Source organism: Perissodus microlepis, chromosome 13 (assembly GCF_051167445.1).
Source record: "Perissodus microlepis isolate ML-2025 ecotype Zambia chromosome 13, ASM5116744v1, whole genome shotgun sequence".
In the NCBI taxonomy this organism is placed as follows: Eukaryota; Metazoa; Chordata; class Actinopteri; order Cichliformes; family Cichlidae; genus Perissodus; species Perissodus microlepis.
The window spans coordinates 7838582-7861543 of NC_140473.1; the positions used below are offsets into that span (position 1 = coordinate 7838582).

Below are 22962 nucleotides of genomic sequence, written 5' to 3' on the forward strand. Positions count from 1 at the left end.
TTACTTTTCTAAGTTTAGATTTCATGTTATTAATACTCACATATTGGAACCTATTATTCGAGTAACTATTTAACCAAAATTGTACAACACCTCTTAAACCATACCTTTCACACTTCTGTAAAAGTAACCTATTCCAAACTGTTTTTCATCCACAGCCGTTGCAATATTTTCAATAAATTCCATCACAGCTAGAGATGTTGAGCGATTTCTTCTGAACCCATACTGATGATCATTCAATAAATCATATTTATCAATAAAAGAATCTAGTTTGTTTGCAAATAGTTTTTCAAGAATCTTTGAAAACTGAGGCAGTAAAGATACCGGTCTATAGTTTGACACAATCTGTTTATCACCAGTTTTATATAGTGGGATCACTTTGGCAATTTTCATTTTATCTGGAAAAATTCCAGTTTGAAATGATTTGTTACAAATATATGTTAACGGTTGAAGGACACTATGAAGAACTTCTTTAATTAGCGACATGTCAAGGTCGTCACAATCCATGGATTTTTTACTCTTGAATTTACTCACCACTTCTACAATGTCACTCTCACAGACTCCACCAAGAAACATTGAACTACATTTACAAGAAGTAGAATCTACTTCATCATTTCCTCCTGGTACAGAAATCTCTTTTGCCAAGTTGGGACCTACATTAACAAAGTAATCATTAAATTCATTAACTATGCTCTCAGTATTCTCAATCACTACATTACCTCTTGTTACAATACGTGTTGGAGAACATATATTATGTTGATTTTTTATTATCCTATTTAATACACTCCAGGTAGCCTTAATATAACTTTTATGTTTTTGAAGCAGCTGTTCATAATATCTTTTCTTTTCATATCGCATAATAGATGTTAATTTATTTCGATATTTGTAAATAGTAGGTGTGGACAGCTGGTGGGCGGAGCTTCCGTGCTCACAGCCAGAGCTGTGTGTGTCTCTCTGACATCATGCAGACCTGATAATGGATAATGGAGAAAAACTATTAGAAGCTCAGAAACATTAGGAGCAGTCTGAAGCCTGGGCTTTTGGCTCAGGGATGACGTGTATGTATGTTGACCTAATATAATATGAGCTACTAAAATTATTATGTTTTTCTTTTTAAAAGCACTCTTCTCTGTAAATTATAGATTATTAGAGCATCTGTGGGAGTTTAAAAGAGTTTTTAAAATGACCTGCTGGTCTAGGCTTAATTAGTTTAGTTTGCTTTTCTTAGATGCAAACTTACCACACACGTTTTTTTTATCAAAAGCAAGATGCAGAGCAGTGTACAAAATGTGAAAATGCTGATCAGTGAAACCCATTAAAGCACTGTCCTGTTTCTAAAGAACATGTCTGACGAGCTGTCAGTGTGGGCAGCTAAGGATTCATTTGATAACACTTGTTTTATGCTCAGAATAGACTGATTAAATTAAATATATTGAGGTGGTACTTAACAAATTAGGCCAAGTGATTCCACTACACACCAGGACAACCATTATGAGTCTGTTGCCATGGCCACTCCTCCTGTGTACATGTGTGTCTCTGTGTATGTACCATCTGCTGTCCAAGTCACAGTACTATAATTGGGGTCAAGATGCACACAGAGGGGTGTCATCAATGGGGCCGTCACCTTTTGCACTTATTTCATTAGAAAAATCAGGGAAATTACACAAATCCATTTCATCAGACGAGCCCCTCTCAGAGACCCCGCGCCCTTTACATGTGTTCTAGTTTGCACATTTCACACTCGAAGCCTCTTACTTAGTGAAATAGGGTTCATTCTCAGTAATAGATCAGAATATTTCCTCATGACTGACAAGCAGGTTGAGTGATTTATATCTGTATGTATAATGTATATGTACCATTATTGAACGCGCTCAGGTCAGTGTCCCTCAGCATCAGGTCAGGTGGTGTACATCATGAAATGACCATCTAGTTAATGAAATGAAACGGCATCAAGCTCCTCTTCCTGAGTGAAATCCTATTACACACTCTCCAGAAGCAGTAATAACATTGTGTAATATGGTGTAGGGGTTTTGGTAATTGTCTTATGAGCACAAGTTATTTGAATCCCAGAAGGTGCATCTAGCCTTCCTGAACAAGACTCAAATCCTTAATTGCTTTCCAAACTATGGTGCCAGCAATGGAAATGAACTGCTGATTGGTCGAGAGATGAAAATGAAATCGATATACACTCACCACACAGGTCTAAAGATATCTTTTGTGTTTTGCATGCCATGAGAAAGCTTTGTGTTTTAATAGAAGCATTTAGCTGACTCATTCGGAGTAACATCACGAGGAGGTTAAAACCTATTACGTATCGAAAGCTGCTGCTAATAAAGATCAAAAGGGTCAAAACAAGAATCTATGCTGCTTTTTCTTTTTTCTTTTTTTTTAGCTTAGAGCATTTTTTTAACTTGCTTAAAGCACATAGAAAACCATGGTGGTTGCAGATGCCATGTCCTCACCACCGTATTTCCTTCTCTTTATTGATTCTCGTTGAGCATACGTCTCAGGATACCTATAGTCTGTCATATGGAAACATTATCCCAGATACAATACACTGTCCTCAGGCAGACTTCTTGGCTTCTTATATCACATAATGCCCCTTGGTACAGCAAGTAGCATTACATTTGAATAAACTGCTTATCATGTTATTCAATAATACAGAGAACCCCCAACAATCATATGACCCCCTTTAAGCAACGCTTTGGGAACAGTAGGACGGAAAAACTTCCCTCTAACAGGAAGAAACCTCCAGCAGAACCAGGTTCATGGTGGTGCAGGCGTCTGTTGTGACCAGTTAGAGATGAGGGGAGGAAGACAAGACAAAGACGTGCCATGTAAGAGAGCCAGAGATGAATAATAACTCATGATTATGTGCAGAGGTGTATAAAAACATAGCGAGTGAAAATGAAACATTCAGTGCATGGTTGGATTCAGCGTCACCTGATCCAGCCTTAACTATATGCTTGATTACAAAACAAAGTATTAACAATAACACCAATTTCACAGGTTACTCTTTTCGTATCAAACGTACAGAAGCATACAACCTATCTAGCTTTGTTAAAATGCCATCTCTTTCTTTACAGCTTCACAGCTAATTTTCTCCTTTAACCTCGCTGTGATCACCAATTTAAGGGCATATTGTTTTTAAAGTCTTCTTTAAGATACTGACGGCTCAGTGAGGGGAGGTGAAAATGTAAGCACTGTAAGTAGCAGCTATTATATTTTCTCCCAGTTGGTGAAAGTTAGTGAAGCGTCTGAGAAAGCCCCCTTTATCTTCTGTAGCCCAGTGAGCCTTTGTGTTTTTGCTCCATGCAGAGACATTGATTGGAAAGACACTGCTGAGAGAGTGACTGGTGTCCTGGCCCGAGGCTGCAGCAATGCATCACTCCACGCTATCTCCTCACTGTTCAGTCACACAGAGATCCCGCTCTTTAACACACCCTCAGCTTCTGACATACACGCACACACACTCAGACCTGAGAGAGGAACGGTCCCACATCATTTAACCCCCTGATTTCATTCTGGGACTTTGATCCAAAGACTGCAGAGGACTTCTACTCAGCTGGGGAGTGTTAATTATCCACATGGAGTACTTGGATGCAATAAAATGTCTAGACAAAAAAACCCAACAACAACAACTTAGCCCTGTCACTTCACTGGCAGGAGTTTCACTTAATTCTTGCCACCAACTGGAACATTGTGCTCAAAGTCTATTTTTTATTCAACCGAATTAAACAAACGAATTCATCGAAGCTACTTCAAGCTTAGCAAAATTAAACAAAAAGGCACAATTACAATTATCACACGGCTGTTATAATGAACCGGTTACTAAAACGAGCACACCTGATGCCCACGTTTAAAGAGCGCCTGCGCCTTTAAAGTGAACCATTACGCGCCCAGTCATAATTGTTAATAATTACGCCCCACCACCTCCCCCGCGCAGAGCCTTAATGAGATGACTGACCTGCTGTTAAATTATGCTCTTAAATTTCCTGTAGATGCTATGCCGCCCTGCTTCTGCGGAAGCAGCGGGGCAGTGAGTAGTGAAGCAGTGAACCTCCTCCCCCCACCAGACCAGCCAGTCAGCCCAGCAGCAGCCTCTGTAGCCTCAACACAGCAGCCCGTCTATGGGACACTGAGGACTTCATCTGGACGCAGAGCGCGCACTGGTTTATACCCCCCATCTTTGTATATTTTATCGGTTTGATTATTGTTCTTGTTATCATTATCATTATTATTTGATTTTCGCCCAGAGGAACTTTTTTGGATCGTCTTTTCATTCAGAAACTTTCACTTATGGTTCGCGAATATGGGGTCAAGTTGTGGTTTCTCTCGGGGAAACATCGTTGCGCTGTTTCTGCTGCTGCTGCTGGAAGGTAAGGTTCATCATCAGTTCTCCTGTCACTGGAAAAGGGTGAAGGAGCGCACGATGAAGTTGCAAACTAATACTAAATGTTGCACTAGTGTGTCCGAACGTTTTTGAAAACAAAATAAATGCTCTGGTCTTAACTATTAATACAGAGGAGACGATTTAATGTTCGCTTCTTATTTTAAACGCGTTCATCCTTAGTATTATAAATTATTCAGACAGCATTAGCTTTAGTCTTTGAGTTTTTATCTCCGTCTCTTACTGACCTTTCTGCCAGAGAGACCGTTTAGCGCAGAAGGAATTAAAATATGTTTATTTAAAAATTATATTTAGTATCTGCAAAGCTGGCCAAGGTGAAGAGAAATAGGTGCTGCCACAGAGCGAGCCACTGAACATGAAGTCTAGATTGCAACTGACAAATACACAGGGCTGCTCAAGTGAAAAGCTAAATTGCAGCATTTTGGAAGCTGAGTGATTTTTAAGGCCTTTTTCCCCTACGAAGTATCTGAAAGGGCACGAACACAACGCCAGCACTGTGCCACACAGCAGAAAAGTGATCCTTGCATTGTGCGCTGGCTATGCGTGGCATGACAACAATGAAACGTAGAGTAGAATGAATGCAGCCATATATCATAATATTATAATCCCGTCCACAATCCCACAGCCCAACTGCACTAACACTGCCCTCTCATGAAGTCTATATTTAAAGTGTCCCTCATAGTTCAGGACTGTGCCGCCAGTATGTCAGATGTAATGCTCGAACAAATACGGGGTGTTTTTTGGACTTCAGAGGTTACTATCAGTGCTTGTATAAAGGGAGGCAAGCAAGCATTATGATCAAAGTCTTTGAGTGGATCTGGGATGTATAAAAGGATGTTCATTTCTACGTGTATGGAGCACTGCTGTTTTTTTCCTGCAATAAACTACAGGCCTACTTAATCACCCAGGGGAGCAGTTTTCTGCAGAGTAGTTAAAAAGATTAATGCAACTGTTAAGGTAGAACACTTTTATGCAGTGTCCTCTGATTATTTTTTTCACTGTTACACGCGCTGTTTAATCAGTCCATAGTGCACACACGGTCAGTCACACGCATGCTGTTCTTACAGACCTTACATGCATCCACATGGCTTTTCCTGCTGGGCTCTGCTTGCACAGTCACCAAAGCAGGCGTTTCTCCTGATATTTATAGAAGAAAAGGGCTGGTCTCGTTGCACTTCATGTGTCAAGGACGTGTTGGTAATTAAATGGGTGCTGAAAGCTGCACCCTACGTGAATGTGTTGCCCATCACCTGCCTGTTTGTTGCAACAAAAGACCTACACTTGTTCAGGGAGGAGAAGAGGCGAGCCATGGGCAGGTGTGCAGCAGCTGCTCCTATCTCTGGGCAAACACTGGCTGTTTGTTTTCTTCAGGAAAATATCGCCTGTTATGCAAGCGGACGGGCCGCTTGGGCTGCTGCCGGGCTTGCCACAAAGTGACATAGTCTGATTTTACTGGATCGATGATTGTTTTTATTTTACCCCACTTTGTGAGGATGTTCTGCCTGTTGTGACTCCTTTAAAACATCTTAAATCACTAAATGGTTTTTACATATGAGTCATTTTCCAAGTAAATGAGTCATGTTGTGATGCACTTTTTGCATCATATTACGTCTAATGTGGATTTTTATTGCTGTTTCAGTCACTGATTGGATCTAAAGAATATTTTTGCTTTAAATTTCAGTGGAACTACTTTGGTAAGCTCTCTGCAGTTTTACCAGAAGGTGGTAGACGGTTTTGTAGTCTGGTGTGAACTTATCCAGCTCCAGCTTAGCATTGAGAAAGGAGTTAGCAGTGGCCTCAAAAAGATCAAGGACTCCTATCATTCTTGTATATTATATGAGGGATGGTGGAAATGAGGAGGGCAAATAATTAGGATAAAATGAAACTCTCTGTCCTGCCGAGGCCCTTTTCCTTTACTGTATGTGAGACCATGATTTAGATATTTTTTGGAGTTCAAACTCAGAAGTCTCCCTCATTGCAGAGAGGAAGATATTGCCAAAAATGTATCTTCAATACGGACAATATATCCCACCCTGCACACTGTTCCGCTTGCCAGACTAAGACTAACTAAATGCGCCACTGGATGCCATAGGAGGTCTTTCCTTCCTGTGATCGTCCACTCATGAAGTTCCACATAAATATACATATGCATTTGTCAATTTAGTTTAACTTTAGTTTTTCTGATCTTCAATGTAATTGTACGAATGGCACAGTCATGAATGGCTATTACAAAGGAATTTCCCGGTGGGGTTTATATAACTCCTGCTCCAGGTTCCAGTTTACTGATTAGTTTAGTGTTTCTTGCTGAGATCATCAAACAAAGGAAATTGGCAATCAGTGCTCACTTTTGTAGCAATCAGCGTTTTTAAATGTTCCTGAAACATTGCCCTGCACTTAAGACCAAAGTAAAGTAGTTCAAGACATAAGCTGAAGTGAACTGGGAGCTGGGACGCCTCTATTCATTGTTCTTTATGAGGATTCCCATTAGCTTCCACTAAGGTTGCAGCTGCTCTTCTGTCTCTGTGCTTACGTCGTCAGAGATCGTGCAGTCACATGCACTTCTGTGTGAACAAAAAAGGCCAAAGAAAGGAATATCTGGCTCGTCGTTACTTTGTTTTTATTTACATTTTGAGGAAATCTGGAGAGTTTACTGAAACAACCCTTTATTAATTAGATTAGGCCTTCAGTATCAGCTGGCAGCTTTATAAACAAAGCGTTTGGAGTTGAAAATACATTTTGTGACGAAACCTGGTCAAAGCCAAAATCCACTCCCCCTTTTTAACACACACATTTGTGTAATCTCTTACACAAAAAAGTGCCACAGATGTTTTCACGTAAAAGCATTGATCTGTTTTGCTTCCACCGTGACCTTGTTACGGTATCTCTGACCCTTCCTCGCCCTCTGACCGGTGAAACCATAACATAGTGGTATAGTGCTCCTCCTTCCCTTTAACTCAAAGCGATCATTTTCATCAGCATCTTTTCCTCTGGAGAAGTACCAGACCAACAGATCTCATTTGATACGTAGTGCTATTGGATTTAGCCCCTTACAGCATGATATAATTAAGTAAAGCTTCTGTCTTGTGTTCCTCATGGATGCATGATAAATATTGTCAATTTTCCACGCTTGTTGTCACTGTGTTTGAGTGTGAGTGGGAAACATCATTATGCAAGTAGATTAGATCTTTTTTACCGAGCTACGTCAACAGGAGTGCTTTTCTTTTTTGCATCTTAGAAAAAACATATTGTGGTTCTTAAAACTTGCTATAGCAAAAAGTTTCTTTTTATTTTTTTCTTCAAAATGTGGCATACAACAGACTATATTATTTTGATTCAAAACCAGAGCTAGCTGGCGTGTTCCCTCTTTTTTTAAGCTCATGAGCGACAGTAAACATGCTGTCAGCCACAGACGCTCTGATACCTGTTGGAACAGCTGCAGCACTTTAGGCTGCTTTGTCTTTTCTACTAAAGCTCCCGATTTTCCCACTTTATCAGTCACAAGACTCTCATCCTTCGAGCTTCCCAGCCAAAGTGGACCCACGGTTTTTGAAATAACTTTCATCCAAATCACTGCTACTGCCTTGAGACTCCTGAGAGTCCCGACCTCTAATCCTAGGCTGCCATTTCTGCCGTCGCACGGATGCCGCTCCTACCTGTCAAACCCCTGTGTCTGATCCTCTAGTCAGTTCAGGGTCACACTTCGCTCTCATGCATGGGTAGAATCTAATTTGCTGTGGTGAAAGGACAAGGAGACATTGATTGAGATTTTACCCTCGGGGCATTTAGTCCTCTGGTTTCACATGGGTCTTGACAAGTTGTTTTCCAGTCGTGCAGCAGTGCACATCGTGTTTGACCCGTCATTACAACAATAAGTAAAACAAAGCACAGGCCCTGCTTATCTGAGTCCACATGGTGTGTGTGACACTGCAAAAATGGGAGTGACTCTACTGCCATACTGGTGCCAGAATCAAATTTGCACATTTACTGCAATCTCTCTAAAGAGAGCAAACCATAACAGTGGAAAATGTCCTTAAATTAACATTTTCCATAAATGCTGCTGATTCATACTTATGTTGCGGTTTTCCCCCATCCTCTTCCAGCCCCACTTTGGCATCCATTTTTTTTGGTCCTTCTTTTTACTGAAATGGGTAAACATGCTGGAAATCTTTTTTCCGTCCTCTGCAACCACCTGCCAATGCCAGAAACTCTGAAAGCTCCACTTCCCTTTGTGCTGGTAGTTCAGCGATCTCCACTCCCCGGCATAAAGCAGCGACTTTTCCCATTGTTTCCACCAGATTCTCTCATGTTAGGACAGTCGTAACAAGCAGTCATAGTTTAGCAGTGCGAATAGTGGCGACTCATCTTAGCAGTGCCATTTAATGACGCTGGTGCATTGATGATTCCCACAGTTAGGACATCTTGTATATTAATGCATTTTTGCTGTGTTTGCTTCTTTGAAACAACAAGACTGTTGATGCTTCTGATGCACAGTATGTGTAAGTGATACACGTGACTGTGTTCAGCCTTGTTAGTTTTTCTCTCGCTGCAGTGTTGCTCTGTTGTTTTTGCCTGCTCATTTTGCACCCGACTAAAATAATCTAACAGCTACTTGATAGATCGCCTTGGAAATGTGTACAGACATTCATGGCTCTGAGAAAATGAATCCCGATGATCTTAATGATCCCATGATTATTATTATTTTTTTGGTTTGCTTTATTGAGCACAATAATTAGGTCAAGATTTTAATTTGTCCAGTAACTGCACAACTAATGACATTTCCATCAATCTCAGACCGTATTTAGCACTGATTAGAAGATGCTACAATACAAACACTGGCATTGTCACCATGATGCAGCGTTACTGATATTAGCATTCAGAGTACAGAGTAATGCTAAATGTAGATGATAAATACAGTCTCAAAGAGCTGGTAGCATGAGTCTAGACTGCTTGGTGTAGTGTTAAAACAGGCTGTAAAGCAATTCTTTCCCAAATCTGGTACTTTAAGCTAAACCCTTTATGAAACCTGTGGCTGTGAGCTATTTATGCAAATATAAATAAGCTCTCTGTGTTTTGACACGGGCATTTAGAGTATTTGCCTCCTTCTGTGTACATGTCAGTAAATCTGATGGCTTTTTCCCACTGCTGTGGTGAGGGTAGATGATTTTATCAAAGCAACCTAATGACTGCTTCATCAAACTCAGTCTGGAGCTCCATGATGTACCACGTGTTCAATTTTTGATGCCACAGTCCTCCCCAGAGGAATCCTTAAACTGAATTTGTACTTGCAGCTAACCCCTAAGGAGAGGTCCTATTAGATTTCTTGATGACTGATGAACATGGTTCATTGGATCTCAGCTCTTGTATTCTCTGGGGAATAATTGGATTACATTATGTGGTAATTGATTATTATGTTACGGTATGCATCATGGTAAACTGAGTAATCTACCTGGAGCCCGGCTGCCTTTTCCAAACTCAGATCAGCTATCTTATTAATTGGATGAAAACTTCGATGTCTGTGTCATTATGACAGGAAATGACTTTCTTTCCTTATTACACGTGTTGTTTTGAAAGATCGAAAAGCATCAGAGTCATGCCTATATAAATCCAGGTTCTGAAACCAGTGTGATACGATGAAGCATTTGAGCATAACAGGACAGGAAACAGAGGAGGGGGAAAGATTTCAAAACATTGTGATCAATATTAGCTTTCATAAGTGGAATTATAGTCAAATGTGCAGCTTTTTAGCTAATTGAATCTCTGAAGAAAACCATTCCAGTAGCAGCAACATCTCTGGAAGCAGAGCAATCACGATACGTTTCCGAGTGATTATTATTTATATCACCGTGATATAACTGGGTGAACTGCTCCTTAATGTGCCTGGCTACAGCTTCTTTGTAAAAGATGATGGATTCCTTGAAAATGTGGATATTGATGGGCTAAATTGTGGAGCAGGCTGTGAAATTACACTTGCACAGTAGAAGTAATGTTTCAGCGTCCACGCACAAGATGCCTAAGCAACTCCAATATTATGTTCGGCAGACGTGATTGCACTTGTGCAGCTTTTCTCTCTGTCTGTGTCATCAGTGGAAAACAATCAGCATCACTGTTGATTAGTGTGGTTATTGATCGATATGCTGCCAGATACACCGCCTTTCCAATGGGTCGTTACCAGGGGCAGACGCAGACCTCATTGACCTTGGGAGAAAAAGGGGCACGAAGCTGAGCTCTTACTGTTGGAGGTCCAGACTAAGAACGCAATTATAATGTCAAGTTATCACACAGCAGCAGCCGGGCAGGGTCACGTTTCCTCATCTGCCACGCTGCTGACAAGGATGCTCAGTGAGGACGTCTGAGTGGGAGATCCACATTTTGTTTCATTGAGGATTGGAGGTAGATTAGTAAGCCAGTGGGTTACTCCAGCACATGAGCTCATAGCTGGTAAATCTATCAGGCGAAGCACGCATTGAGCTAATTGAGTTCCTGTCTTTGTCTGGGACGATGGAGGGCGTCCCACCCTATCAGCTCAGACCTGTCCCAGACATGCTGTGGTCTGTGGCTGACGGGGAGCGTGGTTTCACATTTTGTGATGAGCTTTTGTCCTTTTTGTTCTTTTGCAGTTATAATACGAGACAAAAACAAACACACGCGCGCCCAGGCACAATTAACTCATGGAGACTGCGATCGTAAACGACAACCAGGAAGCGCATACGTTTATAGAGACGTAAGAGGGTTTTCCACTGTTTCGTGTTCCTGTTTTTCAGCGTTGGATAAATCCAGTTTCACTATCCACTCGGCGGTACATGATATCTACAGTAAACATTGATTGCTACATGAGTTGTCCTGTTTAAACACTCTCTGTTTGCAAAATTACTTTCAAAGGAATGACACTGTATGCAGAAGCTCAGCATGAGTTTTATAGGTGATCGAAGGCTGTAAAACATCTGCTTATGATGCTAATGTTTACACACTGTGAGCAATAACAGGCCAAGGCTGTTCCAAAACAGCCCACTAAAATCCGGAAAGAACCTTCTTTAGCGGTCCAGAGACAAAGCATGGAAAAGAAGCCTCTGCAACGTCTTTTTAATCTTTTCGGTCATTATTTAGACATGAATATAATAGGTGAAAATGTCACCACCAACTGTATTTCTGCCATTCTTGTGCATCATTTAGGGAAGGTAATGAGTCATGCCTTGGAAAAGCATCATCATGGCTTCACAGACCAAAGATGCCATTTGCTCGGATGGGCCTGCTTGATGCATTCAATTAATTAGTTTTGATATAAATTGCTTGCTTTCTGTTGGCTTCTGTCCTAGAAAGAAATTGAATTTTGAATGATATAAACGAATTGTGTTGCAGGGGGTCCGGCCACTGTGGCTTGCAGCCAATGCCTGCCTTCATAAATGTGTTCAGCTCCCGCTGGTTAACACGTTGGACCATGTAGCTTTATTTGCAGAGCTGCTGTCATCTGCTGTATTCAATTTGTGGCCGTCGTCTGTAAGATTTCTGTAGATTAATTAAATTGTCTGTATGCATCCGAGTCTTTTCTGACCTGTCAAATAGAAATGAGTCCAATCATTTAACATCTTATCCAAGCAGTAGAGACATTAGAGCAGTAATATATTATGATAATGATTAAGCTGCTTTTCGAGCCCGTGTCACTGTGATAACAGCCCCCTCTAATGGTTGTTTTGGGTATGCAGTTGAAGCTCTGATGCTCAGATTACGCGTCTTTTAATGTGTTTCATACCTTTTAACTGTATAAACTGAGTATAATTACAACCTAAAATAATCTGTGGACAGTTCTTTACTTTTTTTCTATTTTTTCCCTCAAATCTTTTGTACAATTTCTCAGAAATCTTTTATGCATCATGAAGCCAATTACCTATTTCAGACCTTTTCATGGTATGAAATAGTAAAAATAAGCTAAGATGCAATGGAAATATAATAAAATACAGTCAATAGTATGAGTGTGAATGACTGCATTTTGGCTGTAATAGATTTAGGGGATGGAAAAATCATCCCTGGTCATGAAACCGGCTCCCACCATCCCCACCAAGATTAACAAACATGAGCCCTGCTGTTTGTTTTGCCTCCGGAACACTTTTAATAAAAAGGTCTGCAGCCTCATTGAGCGTATCTCCATCCTTGAGGAAGGACGGCCACATTTTATCCATCAGCTCGGCCTCCTGTCATCTAAGCCCCTCAAAATTAAATCAATGTCTGAAACCAGAGCCGAGGCTTCAACTGCACCAACAGAAATAGAAAATCTAGTTTTGCTGTCTGCTAATGACATTAGTGCGTTCCCTAAATGGTCGCCTACCGTCATCAAAGAGGAACACAACAGGGATATAATTACAGAAGGAACACTCACATCTCCATTTTCCTGTAAAACACACACGCAGCCTGCTATTTTGCTTTATGGATTACTCGTCAACCCCCCCAACACACACACGCGCACACACAGACTTGCAGGCAGTGATGCATGTCTCCTCCGTATCATGTTATTCCTTGTAATTAAACTTTTCAAGGTGAACACAAGGAGAATCGGAAACCACATGTTATTGACCACATGAGAAATTCATTAAAGGAGCTGCATAAGTGTCATTTGAGCCCTGCTTTCAATTTCCGCTAACGTGGGAGAGAGATGAAAGATATATTAGAAGATTAAAAAAAACTGGACCTGTCGTAGTCCATGTATGTGTTGATTTCCATTCAGTGCCCAGATGGCATTGTCAGCGGGTATTGTTGACTCAGTTAAACATCCAGAAAGAGATGTCTGATATGCTGTCATCAGCATCTGCAATGTAATCATGCCTTATTTTTCAGTTATGGTAACATTTTCCTTAAAAACAATAATAATAACACTTTTCTCCTGTGATTCGATTGGCTGCCAAATTTTAAACATCTGGTTATTTCATGTCCACTTGGTGCAGGAGCGACGTGTCTGTACTTCCCTCAGAAGGAGTACATTGAGACTGTGTATGTTGGCCAGCAGGCCGGGACACCCATCCTCCAGGTCCACGCCATGCGGGACGATAAAACTGAGAAGCCACACTTCTACCTGTGCCCAACAAAGACTGCCACGCCTCCACACTACAGCTCCTGGTTCTACATGAACATCAACACCGGGACACTATTCTTGAACAAAACCCTGGAGGAGAGCGACTTTGCCCAGCTATGTGAGTTGGATACAAGGCTTTTGATGGTAATGCACAGTCCTATTTCAGTGCCAGGTATTCGCTACACACAAGAGTAAATTAGTTTTTGGACATTTATGCTCTTCGCATACCAATAATGCTCTGGCTTCGAGTTCAGGATGATAATGTGATTGCATAAAAGCAAAGAAGAGCTGTGTCATCAAAAAAAAGCACTGTCTGAGATTAAAATGCCTCTCGTTTTTGTTTTGGCTCTGTGTCCCATCAGATCAAAGGTCGTGGTCTGTGAGAAAGTTAGTCCTGAATGCCATGGTGCAATCTGAATTCACCAACAAGCCCTTTTGCCACACGCGGATCCCTGTGAAGATCACCTTGGACTTTGTCAATGCCACATTGCCTCAGTGTGCTCAGACAGATACGAAGGAACTCTGCTTCCCACACAGAGATACGTCCAACCCACACATCATGGAAAACAGGTTCCCAGGAGCCCTGCGGCAGCTACAGCGTCTCACCAGACTCAATGTCTGCCCCAACTACACCATCTCTTACAGTGTGGAATCAGGTTAGACACATCGGACCAAAAACATATTATCTTGTGAAAGGAGAAACATATGTACAACTACATATGTATGCATGTATATGTATGTATGTGTGTATTACCCGCCAATATAGTCCATCATAGGATAATAAGAAGTAGTGTTTTTACATTTTGGCTGATGCCGGCAGCATCCCTTGAAGGAGCGGGGGCCATTTTCAACCAAAATGCTCATTTTTTTTAGTTGTAATTTTTTTATGTTTTAAATATCAACACTTAGAATTTCAATTTCAACAAACGTTTTCAAATGAATGAAACTTTTGACCCTGGTTTAGCTCCATTGAGATGTTTTACGATGCTGCTTTTATGTCTTATTCAGTACGCCACCTGATTCATGTGGTTGCGTCCACATGCAGGCTCGTTTGTTCGATTGTTTTGTTTAATTTTGCTCCTTTTTTCTGCAGACCCTCCGGGACCTTTTGCTGTAAACGACAACAAAGAGCTGGTGGTAAACGCTCAGCTGGACCGCGAGGAGGGCGAATGCTACAGACTCCTGCTGGTTTGTAACGTCCAGTCAGAAACTACCATCATCAAGGTGGAAACGACGCTGAATGTTTTTGTCAATGATGAAGATGATAACGCGCCATATGTGAACGGAACAGACTCGGCAGACATAGTCATCAGCTATAATCGGATGAAGGTGATTGTGTACAGATGCGGTGTTGGTTAAGTTCATGTTTACATGAGGCCTGAAATTTCTCAATGTGACTTTTTTTTTTTCAGGGTGGAACTTTTGGCTCCTTGTATGTCTTTGACAGAGATCTAACCCCGATCTTAGGCGAAAACCACAATAAGTATGTGGGGACTTGGCTCAACACTGACCCATGGATAAAGGAAACATTTGACATAAAAAACTCCTTCACTGAAAAAAAAGCCAAAGGCATTCGAGAGACTGTGCACAACTACCGTAAGTACTCCAAGGCTGCGCGCGAGAGAATTAGTTACATTAGGAGATGAGGCTTTTCACGATTTCTCTTGATTTCAGAGCTGGTCCTGAAGAGGAACCTGCACGTGACAGAGAATCGCACCCTGCAACTCGACTACCTGGTCAATGACACCACCTATCCCGGTCTAGAGGGAACAGTGTTGCTGCACTTCAATGTCACCATCTTACCCGTCCAAATCCACTTCCCCAATGTCACACATATATTCACAGTCTCACTCAGAGCTTCTCCTTATGCACAGGTACTCATGACTGCATGACTGCTTGTCATGCAAACCTTGAACTTCGGTCTAGATTTAGATTAAAATATATATTATTATAAACTTTTAAGAGAGCTGGGATAGGCTCCAGCCCGACCCAAGAATTGGAGTAGAAGAAGATGGATGGATTAATGGACACACAAAAAAAATTATCTTTCCATCGTGATAGCGTCACGGACAGTGACAAAGATATAGTCTGAATCTTTTTAATAATCGTATTCATGACATAATTAACAAATGAATCATTGTTGGCCTATGAAAGGGACCAGGGACAAAAGTCATAGGCAATATGAAGCATCAGTGGCCTCATATCAGTCTCTTTATACTGAACTCTGACAGAGAGACTTCAAGAAATTGAATTGTAGGTACTTGCTCCATTATGATGCATTGGGAAATGCATTTGATTTGACTAACCCTGCTGTACACTGGCTTTATAAGCCATCACATTGCACATGCTTTAGTACACAGTAACTCACAACTACAGATCTCTCTGTATGTTTTACAAAATAAAGATATTCACCTGTGTCTTGCTTAAACCAAACCTGTTTACAGTCAGCAGAAGGTAAAACTTCTGGGAGGTTTAGTAGCTTTTATCCATTGATTATTGTTCAGTACTAATCCAATGTAAGTGGCCATCAGTGCAATCCTTTGACATTATAATCTGTTACATTAAAATCCTGATGATAATAATAATAATAATAATAGTAATAATAATGATAATACATTTTATTTATGGTCAATGGAGCTGTTTAAGAACAGCTCCATTGACCATTAAATCTACAGAGAGACTGCCACCTGCTGGCATTAAAAAAATAACATCTCAAATGTTTTCTGTTCATTTTCATACTTTGTAGCAAAAACAAAACTATTCTGGCTATTCTGGCTTTATAAAATGTACCACAATCAGTTTAAATGTAATTATTTGAATTAATGGCAGATTTTTTTTTCTTCAGATCATGTAGGAATGAACTATTTCAAAATGTTGTATTCAGTTGTTTACAAAAGGTGTGTGCATTATTCCATCCTTACACTTGTATTCTCCAGTGTCATTCACATTTTCAATCTCTTGTCCGAACTCCTGTCAGGTTGGCAAAATCTGTGTGGAAAACTGCCAGCAGTTCGATGGCTTCAGTGTCATATACCGACTTGAGGTGCCAGATAAGAACATGTCTGCTGACTCACAGGCCTGCTACACAGCCATAAGCATCACCCAATCCCCAGACAGGAAGTGGGGACATCTGTATGTGAATGACTCTGAGGCACTGCGCAAACCCGAGTGCCAGGACTTGCAGTACCTTGTTGTTGCTCAGGAGGGAAACGAACAGCTGGAGGCGAGCACTCAGATCCACATCAAAATAGATGGCACAGGTAGGTACTACTTCACAGCAAGCACTCATGCAGACTATTTTCAAGCGTGTTACCCTGATCTCTAGTGTCCTTTAAAGATTTGGTAATGTGCTCTTTTGGCTTTGCTGTACGTAGCAATCAAAGCTGGTCAGAAGAGCCAGCAGGTCCTGTCCTGTGCAGAGAACAGGCAGCGAACAGATTGTGAGTCTACCCGAGGCCTGGGGGCAACAACCGGCAGATGCCAGTGGAGGCAGGGCACTGAGAAAGGTACTTTATATTTCATAAAGACAAACTTTTTTTTTTTTCTCCTTAACTTGTAACTTTTTAACATTACTGAATGATTATGAGACCTTGGGGGAAGTTCACTAGAACCAGATGAGTACATGTTTTCTTCAGTGTAAGTAATGAAACAAATTAAAGGGCTAAAGGGCCGAATACTGCATGTGTATCCTTTTCAGTAAGATCATTTTGCTACAGGAAGTGGCAAAACATGGTCCTAATTTGGCTGAAAAACAAGTGTGACTAACACCCTACTGTTGCTAAAGCAAGCCAACACTGTGGTGCAGGCTGCTGTTAAAACCGTTGCATGTTGCAGTGTTAAGGACACATGCAGTCAGGTTAAGACAACTTTTGAATGGGTTTTTGAATGCAAAGTACTTGCAATTTGGTTACCAGTCTTGGCTGTTTCCCCCCTTGTTTCCTGCTGAGGTTTCTCTTTCTTTTCTTGTGTTCATATTCCAGGAATAACTGAAAATTATTCAACATGCTCCCCTGACCTGCAGACATGCCCAGATAGTGTTTGTGATGCAGTGGAAAGTAAAGATCCTTCAATCTGCCCGCAAGACTGCACAAGTATGCTTTCCCTTTTGGACATGCAGTGTATAACAGCGAGAATAAGACCATTCTGCTTTATGTAGACTGTGCTCACACTGGATTTGTCTCTGCAGAGGAGCCCGTTATTGGAGGCCATGAACAAGGCTCGAGTGGGAACGGGATTAAGGCCTGCTATGGAACCTGCTACTGCTTCACAGAAAGATGCTTCTGTGAGAAGGATGACATTGAGCGTGAGTTTCCCTAAACCACACAGAACTGCTGCTGATTAACTCACTCTGTTTTAACTCTGAATCAGCAAAGCACTGAGTGCTTCTTTCTTTAAAACTGTGCAACGTACTCTCTTCCAGAGACGCTATGTGATGAAATGTGTAAGACCGTCATTGCCACAGCTCTTCTCCTCTCCTTCATCGTGTCCATCCTCCTGTCCTCATACTTCATCCGCCGATACCACAAGAACTCGCCAAAGCCCCCGATAGCATCTGCTGAGATGACTTTCCGTCGGCCAGCTCAAGCCTATCCCATTAGCTTCCCTGCCAACAATGTCCGCCGGGGCTCGCAGGAATCAATTGAGACCGAAACCTTTAAAATACCTGTAAGGTTCTTCCAGCACTTTCATCTCCTGTGTCTCATATGTTGAATCTTTTGAGAAGTACAAACCGTCATTGCCTTGTCTCAACAGGAGGATCCAAAGTGGGAGTTTCCTCGTAAAAACCTTGTGCTTGGCAAGACGCTGGGAGAAGGAGAGTTTGGGAAAGTTGTCAAGGCAACAGCATTCAGGCTGAAAGGAAAAGCTGGATACACCACTGTGGCTGTGAAAATGCTTAAAGGTAAAAGTACCCAGGCAAAGGCCAGACAAGCCTAGCAGCACTTGTGATATATGAGGAGTGAATGTCTGAAGAGGTGAGTGGTTTCATCATTATGATCCCCCCTCTTTTCCTCCGTGACAGAAAACGCCTCGCACAGCGAGCTGCGTGACCTGCTGTCAGAATTCACTCTGCTGAAGCAAGTCAACCACCCGCACGTCATAAAGATGTACGGAGCTTGCAGCCAGGATGGTAAGACCTCCGTCTTCCTGCCATCCCATCCCAGAACATGCGTGTTGCACATTGAGTCTAAGAGCCCTGCTTCTCTGAATAGGTCCATTGTATCTCATCGTCGAGTATGCCAAGTATGGGTCACTCCGTAATTTCCTTCGTGAGAGTCGGAAAGTTGGCCCGAGCTATATGGGCAGGGATGCCAACCGAAACTCAAGCTACCTGGAGAACCCAGACGACAGGGCTCTCACCATGGGTGACCTGATCTCCTTTGCCTGGCAGATTTCCAGAGGCATGCAGTACCTGGCAGAAATGAAGGTATAAGGCCAAGCTGGCGTTTTTCTTTGTAAAATATTTGAACAATTCAGTGGAAGATTCATTGTAAGAAGCTTAAATGTCTGTTAAAGAAAAATGTGAGGCACTTTAAATGAGTGTGCTGGTCCAACAGCTTGTCCACAGGGACCTTGCAGCACGAAATGTCCTTGTTGCTGAAGGGCGGAAGATGAAGATCTCTGACTTTGGCCTGTCCAGAGACGTGTATGAAGAGGACTCGTATGTTAAAAGAAGCAAGGTAGACAAAATAATAGAGAAGAGTAGTTATGATACAGGTACATATACTGATATAGTCACTCAGCAGCATCTCTCTGTATTTTTCAGGGCCGTATACCGGTTAAGTGGATGGCAATAGAGTCTTTGTTTGACCACATTTACACAACACAAAGTGACGTGTGAGTATAATTACGTCTTAAAGGAAATATTCTGACATTTTGGACAACAATAAGACAATAAAGCCCATGAATTAATCAGCATGCTTTTTTTTGGGCAAGAACGCAATTAAGGGTGTTTTCCATTTGCAAAAAAACCCCAAGTCTCACTCTTATCTGTTCATAGAAATATTCTTAGGACCTTCTGTATTTTATTCCAGCTGGTCCTTCGGTGTGCTGCTGTGGGAGATTGTCACTCTGGGAGGAAATCCATACCCAGGTATCGCTCCCGAGCGCCTATTTAACCTCCTCAAGACTGGCTACAGGATGGAGAGACCAGAGAACTGCACGGAGGAAATGTGAGCTCTATTCTGTCACTTTATCATATCTACTTTAGCATCTCCTCATTACCATTGAGTGTTATAACTCCCCTGCACCACATTCGGGGGAAAATGACTCAGCTGGGAGGATTAAATGATACTCACTGTATTTCACCCACTTGAACCGTGCTCCTCTTTTCCAGGTATAACCTCATGCTCCAATGCTGGAAGCAAGAACCGGACAAGAGGCAGACGTTTGCAGACATCAGCAAAGAACTGGAGAAGATGATGGTGAAAAGTCGGGTATGTTGAAGCTTTAAAATACCTTGTAGTACTTTATTCATTTCTCTCCCCAGCAAGGAAGCGGGGGAGCTATAAATCAGCCTCTTTCTGTGTGTTACTGGCGCGATTTTGACAACACTTCAGTGAAGATCTGACAGATACAAGTTTGAGGGGTTTTCCTTTCAGATTTGGAGCAAGTCTAAAATAAGCAGTGTATCGTTTTTTAAGGACAGCATGTTCTTTGTCCAGCACACACATAGACACATGCTGTGTTATGTTGTATGAACGGTCACTCTCCCCAAATCTCCTAAGACACCATAATTAGTGTTTGAAGAGCAATCCTAAATGTGGCCTTGGGCAGTGTAATCACAGAGCATGCCAGTCAGGCTCCTGCTGCAGAAGTGAGGCTAAATATAGAGCGTTTGAGCAGATGGGAATGCAGGCATCCTATAACGCAGCGGGCTCGTTCTTCACTGTTATCAATACCACATAATGAGCAAGACTCTGGATGTGGTAAAGAGAACAATTTGGCAGAAATGTCTGCTGGAGCTTGCAGTCAGTGCACGGGTCACTCGTCCGACCTTTGCATGCTACAATCCCCCTCCTCCTTAATCAGCCTAATCACACCCTCATCTGCTCTTGTCAGGATTACCTGGATCTGGCGGCGTCCACTCCAGCCGATGCCCTGCTGTACGACGACGCCCTCTCTGAAGAGGACACACCACTAGTGGACTGTAATAACGCCCCTCTCCCTCGAACCCTCCCCTCCACATGGATTGAAAACAAGCTCTATGGTAGAATCTCCCATGCATTTACTCGATTTTAGAAACAGGACACACTACACAAGCTCTCTTTTTTGGCAAGTTGTGATTGGCTTTTTTTTTTTTTTTTTTTTCCGTAGTCAAGTGTGTGTGACTGTGATCTAGGCATGCCTTTCGCTAATGCTGACATAGCTCCCATTTCATCGTAAATGAGAGGCTCAGCTTAAAAAAAAAAAAAAAAAAAAAAAAAAAAAGCTCCTGTGTCTTGACTTTTTCTTTGTTTTATTCGGACCTGCTTCTAATGTACACAAGCACTGACCAAAAATTGCTATATTTGTAAATATTGAATATAAATCCCCTTCATTCTTATTTATAATCCACTCCTCATACTCATGCTTCATCTGCATTTTTAATTTGTAAATAGTTTTGTTTGTTTCCCCCCATTCATTTCCACATTGTCCTCATCTCGTCATTTATTTGCACTGGAGGAAACGGTGTGTAACATTTGAAACAGGTCCTCACTGATTCAATCACTCATTGTGGTTTGAATTCCAGATTGTGATAAATTTCCTGTCTTTCTAATGTACATTAGCTCTTAATCCATTATGATGAACAGAGAAACAGTAAGGCTTTTGAATGCAACTCTCAGCATGTTGCATATTGCCCCGAGCGAAATGTAGGGGCAATAGTAACAATGCAGGCTTAATAAATGACAAAAAAAAAGGGAAAATAATAAATTATATTATCATTTATTCTGTGTCGCATATACAATACAAAGCCATAACTTTACACTTCTCAGAATCAGATCAGGATTTGTTTCGGAGAGTTTTGTTTGAGAACCTTACTGTCTGCACGCTGTTTTTCTTTCACTGAGTGCAGAAAAATGATGTGTTCTCATTTTTAGGCATGTCATACCCCAACTGGCCCGAGACGAGCCCGGTACTGCTCAACAGACATGATGCCACTAATCCGGTCTTTACAAGATATGCCAATGATAGTGTTTATGCAAACTGGATGGCTTTGCCTTCACCCGCAAAAGCTGTGGACAAGCTTGATAGCTAAAGACAGACCGACCCTGTAGAAAAGACGACTAAGTGGTATAGATGTGTATATTTCTGTAAGACTGTACATAAACGATCTGATGCTAAAGTTGGTTCCCTTTTATTTCTGTTGCACGGGTCAGCAACCTTTCCGACTGGGGTCTTTTTGCTGCGAAACCAGCTGGACCAACATAGACCATGCTTCACTCAGCTCTTCAGTATGTTAATTATTATTACCTCACTGGTTATGTTGGCCAAACTGTATCACTGCATGACTATTGTACCAGATTGTATGTCAGTGTCAATGTCTTTTAAGTGCCTGTGCTGCTTCTACAATAGCTTCCAAATGTTCATGTGTGACTTTGAAGTTTCAAGCCCAGGAATTAAAGGGGACGCCTTTACCATCACCTGTTGTAGAAAGCTAGGATTGAGTGGACAAAAATGAAATGCTGAACTTATTCTGAAAATTTAAAAAATAAAATAAAAAGTTTCTACTTTAGAGGATTTTGCTCCTCAAAATGTCAAAGACCCTTTATTTTGTGTTTCTCCCGCGAGATGTCTTGAAACTGGTCTCACCAAAGAAAAGTAAAGCAGACATGTTCAGTGAATGGGTTTTTCTTACTTTTGCTCTTGTTTTTTCACATTGAAAACATCATCTTTTGAATGCCACTCCAGTGAAAGGACACAAGGATTAATGTAGACTTAATGTTATAGTTCACATTGTCCTTCACTGTAATGGCAGCCTTTGTGGAAAAATATGATTCTGTAAACCAACTCGTGTCCTTGCTGTTATGTTATTATTATTTGTTATGTTCCAGTTATTAATAAATGTTTAAAAAATGTGCAATTTGTCTGTTCCCCTTATATTTCTAAAAAATAATTATTATATATAATAATAAATTATATATATAAATCAAACATTTAGGATGGCCTAGCAATGCAAGGATTCTCATACTTTATTTTCTTTGAATTTTAACACTGCTTCACGTTTCTTTTGACTGTAAGCAAATACAGTCACCTGCTACTTCATTAGCTACACCTGTTAAACTACTTGTTAACCCATGTATCTAATCAGCCAATCACATAACAGCAACTGAATCCATTTAAGCATGTAGACCCGGTCCAGATGACCTTCAGACAGAGCATCAGAATGACGACTTTGTCAGTGATTTTGAAAATGGCACGGTTAGTGGCTGGTCTGAGTACTTCAGAAACTAGGAAATTGAGTGGGATTTTCCCCACACAACCAACTCTGAGGTTTACAGAGAATGGTCTGAAA

The 22962-nt window shown here is 41.3% G+C and overlaps 1 protein-coding gene across 1 annotated transcript; it reads left to right on the forward strand.

Moving 5' to 3' along the window:
- Positions 1–3953: 3953 nt before the first annotated feature.
- ret (ret proto-oncogene receptor tyrosine kinase) lies at positions 3954–22525 on the forward strand. Its single transcript, XM_084948915.1, has 20 exons — positions 3954–4376; positions 13342–13587; positions 13832–14125; positions 14563–14798; positions 14882–15065; positions 15144–15343; positions 16447–16729; positions 16844–16975; positions 17450–17560; positions 17656–17772; positions 17890–18134; positions 18222–18369; positions 18490–18597; positions 18680–18894; positions 19025–19147; positions 19234–19304; positions 19502–19639; positions 19804–19903; positions 20529–20676; positions 21548–22525. Exons 1-20 carry the CDS (start codon positions 4310–4312, stop codon positions 21703–21705), a joined length of 3324 nt encoding a protein of 1107 aa, XP_084805041.1. The 5' UTR covers positions 3954–4309; the 3' UTR covers positions 21706–22525.
- The last annotated feature ends 437 nt before the right edge of the window (positions 22526–22962 follow it).